The sequence below is a fragment of the Oreochromis niloticus genome, linkage group LG13 (genome assembly GCF_001858045.2).
Source record: "Oreochromis niloticus isolate F11D_XX linkage group LG13, O_niloticus_UMD_NMBU, whole genome shotgun sequence".
In the NCBI taxonomy this organism is placed as follows: Eukaryota; Metazoa; Chordata; class Actinopteri; order Cichliformes; family Cichlidae; genus Oreochromis; species Oreochromis niloticus.
Window position 1 is genome coordinate 1,704,188 of NC_031978.2, and position 15,842 is coordinate 1,720,029.

Below are 15,842 nucleotides of genomic sequence, written 5' to 3' on the forward strand. Positions count from 1 at the left end.
GAGGAGGGCGGAGAGTGCTTTCGAGCGTTTTCCTTATAAAACGCTGTTTTTACCGTTTCTTCCCGCAGTAAATATAAACAACGACAGTATTCAGGAAGAAAACCAAACATTGCAGATATTTTTATCATAACTCTGGTTTTACGTGGCCGATCAACACAATTTAAAAACTGGTATAAAGTCCACACTTTCTCCGTCAGTTGTTCCGTCTGTCCTGCTCACATCTCCAATGGTTGGACACGTTGTCATTAATGTGGCTTCACTGCACATCAGCCACGCCGCTTTGCCAGCTAAAACACCGGTGTCGGCACATAAGGACGCTGTCATAGCCTGTCAACGACGTTGATTGGCTGCGTATATACGAATGTGAATCACATTATTGGCTGGACTATAGGATAAGGTGGCATCGTTCTAATCCCATACAGGAGCAGCCAGTCACTCACTGACTAACACTGCAAAACAGAATTGTTGAAGTTTTAATTTTAATTTCAATTCAGGTTAAGACCGTGCCAGCAGTGCGCAATTGCGCACGCGCGCAACTTAGAGGGAACATTGCTCAGCAGCACCGACAGGGCAGTCTGCAGTGAGAAACCTATGCATCATGTAGAGCAGGGGTCTCAAACTCCAGTCCTCGGGGCCGGTGTCCTGCAACTTTTCCACGTGTCCCTGCTGCAACACACCTGAATACAATTAGTAGGTCATTAGCAAGACTGAACTTGGCTGGATGCTGAGGTGGCAGTTCAGCCATTTGATTCATGTTACAGCAGCGAGTGAGTGAATGAACACAGTGCAATAAAAGTATTTTTAGAACTACATTTTTCCAAACACTTACATTTACTTAAGTTTACTTAAGTAGGTTTAGGGGTTGCCACTTCAGCATGTAGTTGAGGTCTATACTCTTGCTAATGACCTACTAATTTTATTCAGGTGTGTTGCAACAGGGACACAAAAGTTGCAGGACTGGAGTTTGAACTGTAATGTAAAGTTACAGCTGTGAATGAAAACACTGCAAACTGAAAACATACACCTCAAACATGAATTATGAATATACGTCTGAATATCAGAACCTTTTTGTGTTGACTGTCAGGTCCATTTTATTTATATAAATAAATGTTCCTGTCTTTAAGCACATACAAGACAGGAACGTTTACAGCTTAGGTCACAAACACAATTTTAAAAATTTTAAATTTTAATATTGTAAGTTAAAGCCTCTACAATATTTCAGGGAAAATCCCACGTGAGCAAGCACCTGGCGACAATGGGAATGAAAAACTCCCTTTGAACAGGAAGAACCGGGCTCAGGGAGGGGCGGGTGGGTGTGGGGAGGAAGTAATGATTAAACGCAAGTAAATTAAATAAATAGTGGCCATTTAAATGTAAGTAGAATTTTGAAGTTTATGATTCATTTCATAAACCATGACACGCTGCTCTCCCCTACATATTTTCTGTACCAGTATCAGTACTGGTCCTGTATTTACACAGGACCAGTATCAAAATTGGCAGATTTCCAGCCACATCACCACACTGACAGGACCCAGTACAGACTCTTTTATGCAGGCGAGCCGTGATTGCGGATGCCGCTCAGGTGCGTCTGCCTCCCCTGCAGCAGCCCGCAGACCACGCCCCACCCCGCCCCTCTCTATCATTAATCACGCTAACCTGCTGCACTGCTCGATCAGTTCAAATCTGGACTCACATACGACTCTAAGCGTTTTTCTTTGGCTGCTGTCTCTTTCCTGTGTATCGATCTGTCTGTCCCACTCTTTCTTTGTTAATCACTTCCTCATTCCATCACCAAGTCTCCGTGTCCTTTTACCTCTGTCTGAACGATACACCAAACACCTTCTGACAGTTTCCCAGAACACTTTAGTTTTAGAACTGAGAACTAAATGACTTTTTTTTTTAAAAACCAGACAAAACTGCACATAAATCCTTTAATTGTGTTACAGACACCTTTGGTAACCCATACGTCTGAAAGCTCGTACACTGGTAACACAGCTCATGATGAGGGGGTTTAATAAATGAAATTTACATTTTGATAAATCTGCTCTCCTCCATAAATGTCCACGTTTTGTTCAGCATATCCATCTGTCACATTTACATAATCGCTTTCATCATCAGTGCTTTCAAATTCATCCTCCATGTTGACGTAATCGTGATCATCACACTCCTGGTCTGTCACGCCTCCTGCTCGCTCTGCACATTTCCCTTTGAGCTCCACCGGCTCAACATCCGCGTAGTCCCCCTCCTCCTCCTCCTCCTCCTCCCCCTCCTCCTCATCATCATCATCCTCATATCTGTTTGTGACAGCCACTGAAACACAAGCAGCAGAACTGAATCAGTAAATTAACTACAGCTGAACCCCCAGCCTGTCTACACCTTCAGATTGAAAATCAGACATAAAACCTCCAGAGAGCTGAAGTGTTTCTAGAAAGCTTAAGGATCCTCTGCACTGAGGAGAAGTTTAAAATCAGCTGAGACGTCCACAAACCTGGTGACCTGCTACAGGAAACATCTCACAGCTGTGCTTGTCAACAACAGTTAGGATCAAATACTTCTTTCCCACTAAAATGCACATTTATTTGTAACTGGTACAGAATGCCTTCCACTGTTAAAATAAAGCTGCTATAAAATGATCAATTATGAAATTATAAACTGATCATTTATTTCTAAAAGGTTAAAATGGTGAATTCAACAGAGTGTCAGATACTTATTTCCACTGTGAACTGTTTGTTCTCATGAGCACAGACTTTGTATCAGGACGTGGGGATCAAACCGCCTGGCTCATCGTCTTCTCCAGAGGACCAGAGCGACCACCAACAGGACCAGCAGGAGCACCAGGATCCCAGGAGCTGCTGACACCACCAGCAGCCACCAAGGAACTACGAGAGAAAACGATTACAACATGTTTCTGGGAAATCTGCAACATGAAAAGTGATGCTGTATGAGCAGTTCTGTCTGTGTAGGTTGTCATTCATCCAGGTAATGGTGGTCAATCATGTGACTCATCACATGAGCCAAGGTGAGAAAAAAGGTGTGGGTCATTATCAGCAGAGGTTTCAGGTGAAGCCACTGTGAGACCTTGCCTCACCCTATCACGTGACATATTCAGGTCACCTGATGTAAGACATGAGTGGGCGTTAAGGCGTCCGAAAAGGGATCTCAACTGGATGGCAGAGAGCTGGTGTCATAAGCCCCACCCCCTGTTCAAGGATCACAGTGGACATAGATGTCTTCTTCCATTCCTCTTTCAAACCATCTTCTCTGTCCAAAATATGAACATTGGTATTCTCAAAGAGTGACCTTTGACCTTTAGATGCAGACGTACAGCTGAGTCTTGTCCTGTCGAGGTGGCTCGTCTATGTTGTGTGTTTATGAAGTGTTTGGTGTCTCCAGTGTAGAGGTCTGAGCGCCCCTCACTGCACAGCTACGTTGTTGAGTTTGTGTTTGTGATGAAGCAGTTTGTGTCTGAGTGTGTGGCTGGGTCTAAACTGGGATGTTGTGCTTGGAGGAGACTCTCCTGAGTTCCTCTGATAAACCTGCCACATAACGGATGATGATGTCCTGTTTCTCTAAGGACTTAGACTTTCCACCTTTTGGTTTTAGAAGTGAAGACGCCTCATGGATGAGAGGTGAAAAGTCTTAAAGAACTCCATTCACTTTCTTTTCAAGCTCTTTAGAACATTTGAAAGTGTATCGTGTCAGGTTGTTGAAAACTTCAAATGTTTACATGTTGAATGGTTTAAAAAGTCTTTCCCATCAATTTTCAGATCTAAACAGGGTCCTAGAAGAGGAGCAGTCCTCACAGTGGACAGCAGAGTAACCCTGTATTACAATCATGGAGTCACAAGTATCTATACATACATCCTTGTATTTACATGTAGAGCTGTTGAAACAACATGTATGTTCAATCTATGTGTCATTCAGTTACTGCTGATAAACTACCGCATTGCTGGATTTGAGTCCTGCGCTCTACTTACATGTGATGATGAGACGAATTGGTGCTGACTCAGCAGAAGTGAATGTCCTTGATGGCAGCAGTAACTCATACACACAGCTGTAGCTGCCCTAGTGTTCATACTCAGCTGCAGGGAAACTAAAGCTGGCTGAGTGGTTGACTGCAGGCTCTGTGAGGTTCACACCAGAGAAGAAGAGCCTGAAACAGCCTGGAGTATATCTGGAGTTAATGGAGCAGCTGAAGACAAAGCTGGAGCCCTTGGTGATCTCTGCACCTTCAGGACCCCAGACCAGTCCTCTATTAGGAGACGTCAGAGAGATGCTGGGCTGCTGCAGAGGAACTGGGTACAAAAGAAACAACACAGAAGATTGAACACCAGTGTTTGAACACTTTTATTCATTCTAATCTTCATTAAAATCGTCCTGTTAAGGTTCCGACTCAGCAACATTTAAGCCATGATCACAAACTGTTTTCTTGTTGTGATCAATAAAAAGTGCCCGCTCTCAGAAAGCCAGACACACCACACAGCTCGTATTCTGAGTTCATATCAGTGACACATTCAGTCAGCCACAGCTGTACCACTCTGGAAATCCACACACTGTCCTTACTAATGCAAAACAACATCTGTAACTACATTTATAAGATAAGATAAGATAACCTTTATTAGTCCCACACGTGGGAAATGTGTTTTGTCACAGCAGGAAGTGGACAGTGCAAAAGTTATGAAGCAAAAATTAGAATAAAATAAAATAAGAATAAATACAGTACACAACTGTACAGAATAGAATAAAATAGAATAAAATATACAATAAGATAAAAATAGAATACAAATGCTATATACAACTGAGTAAAAATACAATTTATGCTACATTTGCAAGTTTACTCATGTACAGTGGCTTGCAAAAGTATTCGGCCCCCTTGAACTTTCCCACATTTTGTCACATTACAGCCACAAACATGAATCAATGTTATTGGAATTCCAGGTGAAAGACCAATACAAAGTGGTGTACACGTGAGAAGTGGAACGAAAATCATACATGATTCCAAACATTTTTTACACATAAATAACTGCAAAGTGGGGTGTGCGTAATTATTCAGCCCCCTGAGTCAATACTTTGTAGAACCACCTTTTGCTGCAGTTACAGCTGCCAGTCTTTTAGGGTATGTCTCTACCAGCTTTGCACATCTACAGACTGAAATCCTTGCCCATTCTTCTTTGCAAAACAGCTCCAGCTCAGTCAGATTAGATGGACAGCGTTTGTGAACAGCAGTTTTCAGATCTTGCCACAGATTCTGGATTGGATTTAGATCTGGACTTTGACTGGGCCATTCTAACACATGGATATGTTTTGTTTTAAACCATTCCATTGTTGCCCTGGCTTTATGTTTAGGGTGGTTGTCCTGCTGGAAGGTGAACCTCCGCCCCAGTCTCAAGTCTTTTGCAGACTCCAAGAGGTTTTCTTCCAAGATTGCTCTGTATTTGGCTCCATCCATCTTCCCATCAACTCTGACCAGCTTCCCTGTCCCTGCTGAAGAGAAGCACCCCCAGAGCATGATGCTGCCACCACCATATTTGACAGTGGGGATGGTGTGTTCAGAGTGATGTGCAGTGTTAGTTTCCCGCCACACATAGCCTTTTGCATTTTGGTCTCATCTGACCAGAGCACCTTCTTCCACATGTTTGCTGTGTCCCCCACATGGCTTGTGGCAAACTGCAAACGGGACTTCTTATGGTTTTCTGTTAACAATGGCTTTCTTCTTGCCACTCTTCCATAAAGGCCAACTTTGTGCAGTGCACGACTAATAGTTGTCCTATGGACAGATTCCCCCACCTGAGCTGTAGATCTCTGCAGCTCGTCCAGAGTCACCATGGGCCTCTTGGCTGCATTTCTGATCAGCGCTCTCCTTGTTCGGCCTGTGAGTTTAGGTGGACGGCCTTGTCTTGGTAGGTTTACAGTTGTGCCATACTCCTTCCATTTCTGAATGATGGCTTGAACAGTGCTCCGTGGGATGTTCAAGGCTTGGGAAATCTTTTTGTAGCCTAAGCCTGCTTTAAATTTCTCAATAACTTTATCCCTGACCTGTCTGCTGTCTAAATCCAATCGAGAATCTGTGGCAAGATCTGAAACCTGCTGTTCACAAACGCTGTCCATCTAATCTGACTGAGCTGGAGCTGTTTTGCAAAGAAGAATGGGCAAGGATTTCAGTCTGTAGATGTGCAAAGCTGGTAGAGACATACCCTAAAAGACTGGCAGCTGTAATTGCAGCAAAAGGTGGTTCTACAAAGTATTGACTCAGGGGGCTGAATAATTACGCACACCCCACTTTGCAGTTATTTATTTGTAAAAAATGTTTGGAATCATGTATGATTTTTGTTCCACTTCTCACGTGTACACCACTTTGTATTGGTCTTTCACCTGGAATTCCAATAAAATTGATTCATGTTTGTGGCTGTAATGTGACAAAATGTGGAAAAGTTCAAGGGGGCCGAATACTTTTGCAAGCCACTGTAAGTTGTTATCTGTACTGTTTGCTCACATACATGTTTCGTTTCATCATTAAAGTAAAGAACACTTCAAGTACAAACACTCACTGTAAAGTTTAACTTCATGTATTCATGTTGTGACTGATGTTTCTACTTACATGTGATGATGAGACGAATTGGTGCTGACTCAGCAGAAGTGAATGTCCTTGATGGCAGCAGTAACTCATACACACAGCTGTAGCTGCCCTGGTGTTCATACTCAGCTGCAGGGAAAGTAAAGCTGGCTGAGTTTCTGACAGCAGGCTCTGTGTGCTTTTGGTTTGATCCAGAGAAGAAGAGTCTGAAACGGCCTGGAGTATATCTGGTTTGAATGGTGCAGATAAAGTCTATGCTGGAGCCCCCTGTGACTTCTGTAACTGCAGGTCCCCAGACCAGTCCTCCATTAGGAGATGTCAGGGAGATGCTGGGCTGCTGCAGAGGAACTGGGTACAAAAGCAACAACACAGACGAATGAACAGCAGTGCTTCATTCGAAGCAAGCGCTCTTTTGATTTACTCACTAATTATATTCCCAGTATTCACTCACTGTGTCTTTACTGTTTCGCTAGCTTAGCTTAGCTCGTAGCCGACTCGTTAGCACCATGGCTACTTCACCTGTCCCTCCTGCACTTTCCTGCTCATTGTGTCAGATGTTTAGTTACTCCTCGGCCTCCTTTAGCAGTAATGATACTTGTAATAAATGTAGCCTATTTGCATCTCTGGAGGCCAGGATCACTGAATTGGAGACTCGGCTTCACACCCTTGAAGAACCATAGCTAGCCAGGCCCCTGTAGCTGGTGCAGCTGAAGGTAGCATAGGCCCCGCTAGCTGTCCTCCAACTGTCCCAAGCAGCAGGGATAACAGGACGGCTGGGTGACGGTGAGGAGGAAGCATAGTCTTAAACAGAAGCCCCAGGTACACCACCAACCTGTTCATGTGTCTAACTGCTTTTCCTCACAGCCGCCGGGGGTCAAACTCTGGTAATTGGTGATCCTGTTCTGAGACATGTGACTGAGAAACATCATCTGAGTATCATCCACTGTATTTCCCACATACTAGGTTTCCATGTTCCAGGTTTCACGTCCCAGGTTTTTAGTTTCTTTATACCTGTTTGTAGTTTCCTCCCAGTTTGGGTTTTGTCAGTTTAGACTTTGTCACCTTCTGCTTTTGTTTGTATTCTGTCCCCGCTGCAATCAAAGGTACGTTTTCAGTTTAAGTCCGTTACCAGTGTCTGCTTTTGGGTCCACACTCTCTCTCCCCTCCATGCATCTGCAGACGTGACAGAAGGCACCTAAAGAAAGCTCCAGGTGATCCAGGAGAGAAGGACAACTGCTGCGTAAGTGAAAACCCTTAGCGATGTGTCAGGAGTATCGGAACAGCCGAGACACATTTTTTTCTAAACACCGCGTCTCTGTGGCTTTAAAACTCCAAAACATGCTGCACTAAAAACTGGTCCACCCCAATAACCAGGTCCCCCGACACAAAGTAATATAGTGTATGCCGCTAAGTGCCAGGAGGATTACTATGACTAATACTTTGGGGAAACCAAACAACCTCTGGCAAAGCAGATGGTACAACACAGAAGAGCGACCTCATCAGGCCAGGACTCTGCAGTCTATTCACACCTACAGGCCAGTGGACACGCTTTCAACGATGAGGCTGTACACATCCTGGACAGGGAGGAACGCTGGTTTGAGGGCGGAGTCAAGGAGGCCATTTACGTGAAAAGGGAAAGACCATCTCTGAATCGAGGAGGGGGCCTAAGGGTCCATCTGTCACCATCTTACAATGCTGTGATTGCAGCCATTCCCCAAATCTCTGTGAATGGGACTCATGGTTATTGATCAGTGGTTGCTGATCAACAGCAGTGTTGGGCAAGCTACTTTGAAAAAGTAATTAATTACTGTTACTAGTTACTTCTTCAAAAAGTAACTGAGTTAGTAACTGAGTTACAGTATTCTAAAAGTAATTAATTATAATTACTTGAAAAGTAACTATTGTGTTACTTTAAAAAAAAAGTTTAACCCTCTGGGGTCCAGGGTATAATTGGCTATTTTTGACTACTCTTGATGTTTCCTCCACATTTTGCCTTTAAAAACTATTTACTTTGCCTTGTTTGGCATCATTCTTTTCAGCACAACCTCACGTGTCTGAATTTACAGTTATGTTTTCATGTTGACATACTGTATTAACACAATTGATCTAAAATCAGACAAAAACATAAAATCCGAGTAGAAAAAGTGATATTTTTACTGTAACAACCACAAACATGTTTAATGAGTCATATTTCATAACTTTAAATGCAAATATAAATTGTCAATTTTAAAATCATATGCACAAGTTATTTGCAGCCATTTACCTTTTACCCTTTTTTTAAAATAACCATTTCAAACTATTTACAGAACAATCAGCTGTTCTTCAATAAGATGCCACAAATCATTTGTGCCACTCCAAAAACATAATTTCTGTCCACTATAAAGGAGAACATCACAGCCTGATACCTGCAGGTCTGACAGCAGCAGGTGTATCACTGCTGTTTCTACCTGGAGACAGCAGTCGCCTCATTGTTCTGACACACAACACAAAACTGTCCACAACACTACACACTAACTACACAAGACAACACATTAACTACACACTCCAAACACGCTAAACGTCACAAATCTCACATCTCAAAACTCGCGCTCTCTCTCTCTCTCTCTCTCTCTCACCGTCACTCCTAAATCTTCCCCCTCTTCCTAAACAACCAAATGTCATGTAGTCATATCATTTTTTGATTTGTCGACATGGTGCATTTTTCCACCAACATGAACGGGCTGTTTCTTGTTTTGTTTTGTTTTTCATTTTTTGCTCATAAGCAGAAAGTGCTTGCTAGCGCTGTCCTTAGACAGTAAACGTGACGAAACTATTGAGGAAAAAATGCTGAGTATTTATTGTTTATCATGACTCTGGTTTTACGTGGCCTATCAACACAGTTTAAAAACTGGTATATATCACCTTGTTGCTTTGTCTTTAAGTGGTCATGTGATTGACTTACCACGACTACTTTATTCTTCCTCAGTCAAACAGCAGCACTCATGCGATTGTTTTGCCCCCTGAGCTCCAGGTGTTGTGCTAGACAGTGATTACTGTCCGCGGGAGCGCGCAGCTGCTAAAGCGCCCAGATTACTTACAGCTACTTCCGTGCAACTGATATTAGATGCAGTAAGCTGAACACAGCTTCAGCCGTCTATTCGTTTAAAAATAGTGACGCAACTGCATTTTCTTGTTAGTAACGGTAACGGCGTTGTAACGATAGGAATAGTAATTAGTTAGATTACTCGTTACTGAGAAAAGTAACGCCGTTTCCAACGCCGTTACTTGTAACGCCGTTACATCACTGATCAACAGTCGTGAAAATTTGCATATTAATGGTGAAGAGAGAGCTGAGTGTAAAAGTGAAGCTCTCAATTTACCGGTTGATCTACGTCCCTACCCTCACCTGTGGCCACGAGCTGTGGGTAGTGACCGAAAGAACGAGATCGCAGATACAAGCGGCGGAAATGAGCTTCCTCCGAAGGGTGGCTGGCCTCTCCCTTAGAGATAGGGTGAGAAGTTCAGCCATCCGGGAGGGGCTCAGAGTAGAGCCGCTGCTCCTCCACATCGAAAGGAGCCAGTTGAGGTGGTTCGGGCATCTGACAAGGATGCCTCCTGGGCGCCTCCTGGGTGAGGTGTTCCGGGCATGTCCCACCGGGAGGAGGCCCCGGGGCAGACCCAGGACACGCTGGAGAGATTATATCTCTCGGCTGGCCTGGGAACGTCTTGGTGTTCCCCCGGATAAGCTGGAGGAGGTGGCTGGGGAGAGGGAGGTCTGGGCTTCTCTGCTTAGGCTGTTGCCCCCGCGACCCGGCCTCGGATAAAGCGGAAGAAGATGGATGGATGGATGGATGATTAAGAAACTGACCTCACAGCCCACTGTTACTCAGTGGACTAGTTTCAGTTATTGTGCAAAGGTACAGTTTATAAGGTTGAGGAAACCTGCAGTCAGCTGAGACTGAAGAAGTCACCTGGATGATGACGAAACGTTTCTCCCACTGAAAACGTCCAGATGAACAGAATCAACCTTTTGGGATTTCCTTACCTGGATGACTGAGGATGCATCAAGACACTTTTTCACATCACTGTACATGTTTCATTTCATAATTACAGTCGGAAGACTAACAAATACAAACACTCATGTAAAAGTCTAAGTCTTTCATGTATTCATGTTGACTGATGTTTCTACTTACATGTGATGATGACATGAATTGGTGGCGACTCAGATGACTGGAATTCCTTCATTGACACATTTATCTCATACACACAGCTGTAGCTGCCCCGGTGTTCATACTCAGCTGCAGGGAAACTAAACCTGGCTGAGTTTCTGACAGCAGGCTTTGTGTACTTTTGGTTGGATCCAGAGAAGATGAGCATGAAACGGCCTGGAGTATAGCTGGATGTAATGGAGCAGGTAAAGCCAAAACTGGAGCCTCCTGTGATCTCTGCACTTTTGGGTCCCTGCACCGATCCTCCATCATATCTCAGGGAGATGCTGGGCCGCTGCAGTGACTCTGTAGTAAAACAGAACAAAATGAAGACCTGAAACAGTCTGCACCAGTTTGTCAGTGTGAACGTTAAACATTTCACTTGACTTAACTTTCTTTTCTTGGGATGCGGGACTGCCTCCCAAGTGGTACCCCAGATACTGTACCACCCTCTGTCCAACCACACATTTCCGCGGGTTGGCTTAGGCCTTGCCCACCTCAGGGACTCCGGGACCGTGGCCACCCGCTGCACATGCTCTGCCCAGGTGGATGATAACATAATTGAGGTAGGCGGCAGCATATGCAGTGTGTGGACGCAGCACTCGGTCCATGAGGCACTGGAAAGTGACAGGGGCTCCGAATAAGCCGAACAGAAGTGTGATGAATTGATACAAACTGCTCCTCAGACTCTGCAGATAAGAGAATCTGCCAGTAACCCTCGGTTAAATCTAGTGTCATAAAAAAACGAGCAGTACCTAACCCGTCCAGGAGCTCATCGAGCCGGGGCATGGGGTGGGCATCAAACTGTGAGAGCTCATTCACCTTGCGGTAGTCGACACACACCCATCTTTCTTCACTACAAGAACTTTGGGGCTACACCACGCGCTGTGCAACTCTTCCCTTACTCCCATCCGGCCATTAATTAATGCTTCAATCTTAAATATGATCAACCTATCTCTAATAATCGGCTATGTACCACAGGCCTTCAAGCTGGCTGTAGTTAAACCCTTACTTAAAAAGCATCTCTAGACCCAGCAGTCTTAGCTAATTACAGGCCAATCTCCAACCTTCCTTTCATATCAAACATCCTTGAAAGAGTAGTTGTCAAACAGCTAACAGATCATCTGCAGAGGAATGGCTTATTTGAAGAGTTTCAGTCAGGTTTCAGAGCTCATCACAGCACAGAAACAGCTTTAGTGAAGGTTACAAATGATCTTCTTATGGCCTCTGACAGTGGACTCATCTCTGTGCTTGTCCTGCTAGACCTCAGTGCTGCGTTCGATACTGTCGACCATAATATCCTATTAGAGCGATTAGAACATGCTGTAGGTATTACAGGTACTGTGCTGCAGTGGTTTGTATCATATCTATCTAATAGACTCCAATTTGTTCATGTAAATGGAGAGTCCTCTTCACCCACTAAGGTCAATTATGGTGTTCCACAGGGTTCAGTGCTAGGACCAATTCTGTTTACATTATACATGCTTCCCTTAGGCAGCATCATTAGAAGACATAGCATAAATGTTCACTGCTATGCAGATGACACGCAGCTCTATCTATCCATGAAGCCAGGTAACACACACCAATTAGTTAAACTGCAGGAATGTCTTAAAGACATAAAGACCTGGATGGCTGCTAACTTTCTGCTTCTTAATTCAGATCAAACTGAGGTTATTGTACTCGGCCCTGAAAATCTTAGAAATATGGTATCTAAGCAGATTCTTACTCTGGATGGCATTACCTTGGCCTCCAGTAACACTGTGAGGAACCTTGGAGTCATTTTTGACCAGGACATGTCCTTTAACGCACATATTAAACAAATATGTAAGACTGCTTTCTTCCATTTGCGCAACATCTCTAAAATTAGAAATATCCTGTCTCAGAGTGACGCTGAAAAACTAGTTCATGCATTTATTACTTCCAGGCTGGACTACTGTAATTCTTTATTATCAGGATGTCCTAAAAACTCACTGAAAAGCCTTCAGTTAATGCAAAATGCTGCAGCAAGAGTCCTGACAGGGACTAGAAAGAGAGAGCAGATTTCTCCTGTTTTGGCTTCCCTTCATTGGCTTCCTGTTAAATCCAGAATTCAAAATCCTGCTCCTCACATACAAGGTCTTAAATAATCAGGCCCCATCTTATCTTAATGACCTTGTAGTACCATATCACCCTATTAGAGCACTTCGCTCTCACACTGCAGGCCTACTTGTTGTTCCTAGAGTATTTAAAAGTAGAATGGGAGGCAGAGCCTTCAGTTTTCAGGCCCCTCTTCTGTGGAACCAGCTTCCAGTTTGGATTCGGGAGACAGACACTATCTCTACTTTCAAGATTAGGCTTCAAACTTTCCTTTTTGCTAAAGCATATAGTTAGGGCTGGACCAGGTGACCCTGAATCCTCCCTTAGTTATGCTGCAATAGACGTAGGCTGCCGGGGATTCCCATGATGCATTGAGTTTTTCCTTTCCAGCCACTCACTATGTGTTAATAGACCTCTCTGCATCGAATCATATCTATTATTAATCTCTGTCTCTCTTCCACAGCATGTCTTTATCCTGTCTTCCTTCTCTCACCCCAACCGGTCGCAGCAGATGGCCCCGCCCCTCCCTGAGCCTGGTTCTGCCGGAGGTTTCTTCCTGTTAAAAGGGAGTTTTTCCTTCCCACTGTCGCCAAAGTGCTTGCTCATAGGGGGTCATATGATTGTTGGGTTTTTCTCTGTATGTATTATTGTAGGGTCTACTGTACAATATAAAGCACCTTGAGGCGACATTTGTTGTGATTTGGCGCTATATAAATAAAATTGAATTGAGTTGAATTGAAATTGAATTTTCAGAATGTCAGCCAATTCTTTCTGAACAATGGGGACGTGAACACAGCGTCATGCCAGGCTGCATTACAGAATCCCGACACACTGCTTATTAATCTACTGAATCTGGGCCAGTCCATTCCCAAAATTAAGGGGTGTGTCAGGCGCGAAGGAGCGTGCAGCATCCTGGCATGCAAGGGGTACAAGCGTAAGTGGTGCTGATGGTCCTCAGGGGAGAGGCTGTAAACTTCCCTGGTGTAAGCTGACTCAATAAAGTCAACGAAACCACAAAAGCAGAGACAAGATCTTGAGACTACTGAACCTAACACCCCCTGTCCCTTGGCTGTATCTAGAAAATCTACCCAGAAATGATTAACATAGTCGTTAGCATTAGGCAGCCCTGGCAGAGTCCAACATCCTCCAGGGTGGTAAAAGCAGAAAACTTGCTTTGTTCCGTTTATAAGATCAAAAAAGACACGAGGACCTCTTTAAGTTTCTTGAAGACATTTCACCTCTCATCCAAGAAGTTTCTTCAGTTCTAAACCAATTGGTGGAGAGTCCCAGGTATTTAAGCCGTAGTGAAGTTGTCTTAAGTGGGTCGTTGAGCCACTATTGATCACGTGCCTCACCACATGAGCCAAGGTGTGAACAAAAGCCTGGGTCATTATCAGCAGAGGTTTTGGGTGAAACCACTGTGTGACCTTGCCTGAACCCTATAATGTGACCTATTGAGGTCACCTGATGCAAGATGTGGGTGAGTTTTAAGTTGTCTGGGAGGGATCTGAAAAATGAATTATAGATGGCAGACAGCTGTTGTTGTAAGCCTTGCCCTCTGTTCAAAGATGGCCGTTCACAGTGGACATTCTTTCACTCCTCTTTCAAACTAATGTCTTCTCTGTCCAAAACGTGAACACTGGCATCCTCAAAGAGCGACCTTTGACCTTTAGATGCAGATTTACAGCTTATCTAACATACAGGGTCTGACATACATTTAAACTCGGAAGCAAATATTCCCACTTTAAAAGACAATGACAAACAACTCATTGTTTCTCACTGATTGGATGATAAAAAAATCTTTTTTTTAAAAGTACAGTGCACAGCATGTGTAATCCAAACGATATCTCACCTGAACAGAGGACACCAGCATCCTCACTGTGTCCACAGGAGGGCTGAGATCTGTTGAGATCACACTCACTTAGAGAACTTTCACTTCCGTCACAGCCTACATGATGAAGCCAGATCGGCCCAGTTCCTGCACCAAAGTGAGCATTTTTAGTGGCACTCAGTGCTGTTCCACAGTCTAACTGTCTGCAGACCACCTCAGCATCTTTTAAGTCCCAGTCATCATCACAGATTGTTCCCCAGGAGTCGTTGTGATAGATTTCAACTCTTCCAGAGCAGCGAGTCGACCCAGACCCAGCTAATCTGATCTGACCATCTAACAGAAGAAAGAAGAGCGTGCACAGTATTTATGGCATGTTATTTACACCAAACTTTATCATTTAGACTCATTTTGTCAAACACGACTGACCTGCAGCAGCTGACACATAAGAGACTGTAGAAAAGAAAAATAAGGCTGATTATTCTCTGGACTGTAAAGTGAAACATGCTGAGATAAGAAGTTGTCTTTGTTTCAGAGTTGGATATATGAAAGGAAGAAAAAGCTTCCAACAAGTTTAACAGCCCTCACACATCCTGTTAGTGTAGCAACAAGAAAACTACTCAGTGATGTCAAATGCATCTCACCTGTGGCCAACAAGAAGAAGTTTGTGTGCTGTGTCCACATGGCTGAGACACACAAGATGAAATGAGTGAAATGAGCCGTCAGTGGCAGAAAGCTGCAGATAAGACTGAACGCTGTGGCTTTAAGACACTTCCTGCTTTCATTGATTCTAGAAGTGAAAAGGATACAGCACAGTGGACATCAAACAACGTATCTGTCATTTAGTGATTGTGATTGATTCCCGCTAGTAGTTTCTCTTTGTAGTGTAAAAACCATGTGTTTGGCAGTCCTTAGTGGATTGACCAATACAATGGACAAGTCCAAAGAATGCAATAAAGCACTAAGAAGAAGAACTGTAACTTTACACAAGTTGGGAAGGTCTCTCGGCACCATTAGTATAGAACGGCAGAATCCAAGATCATCAGTTCAGACAGCTGTATGTAAGTTTGCCCTGGTCTGAGGAAATTGGTCAGGATGTTCAGGAACAACCCAGGAACCAGCAAGGATCAAGCCTGCCATGAACTGGAAATTACTGGAACACCAGTGCCACTCCACA

At 43.9% G+C, this 15,842-nt stretch overlaps 1 protein-coding gene across 1 annotated transcript; it reads right to left on the minus strand.

The window, feature by feature from the left end:
* Positions 1 to 1,917: 1,917 nt before the first annotated feature.
* Positions 1,918 to 15,461, minus strand: LOC102081188 (uncharacterized). Its single transcript, XM_019366972.2, has 6 exons — positions 15,310 to 15,461; positions 15,095 to 15,118; positions 14,690 to 15,001; positions 10,747 to 11,067; positions 6,599 to 6,922; positions 1,918 to 4,295 (listed from the first exon to the last, which is right to left on the minus strand). The coding sequence occupies exons 1-6, from the start codon at positions 15,347 to 15,349 to the stop codon at positions 4,066 to 4,068; spliced, it is 1,251 nt and encodes a 416-aa protein (XP_019222517.1). The 5' UTR covers positions 15,350 to 15,461; the 3' UTR covers positions 1,918 to 4,065.
* Between the last annotated feature and the right edge of the window lie 381 nt (positions 15,462 to 15,842).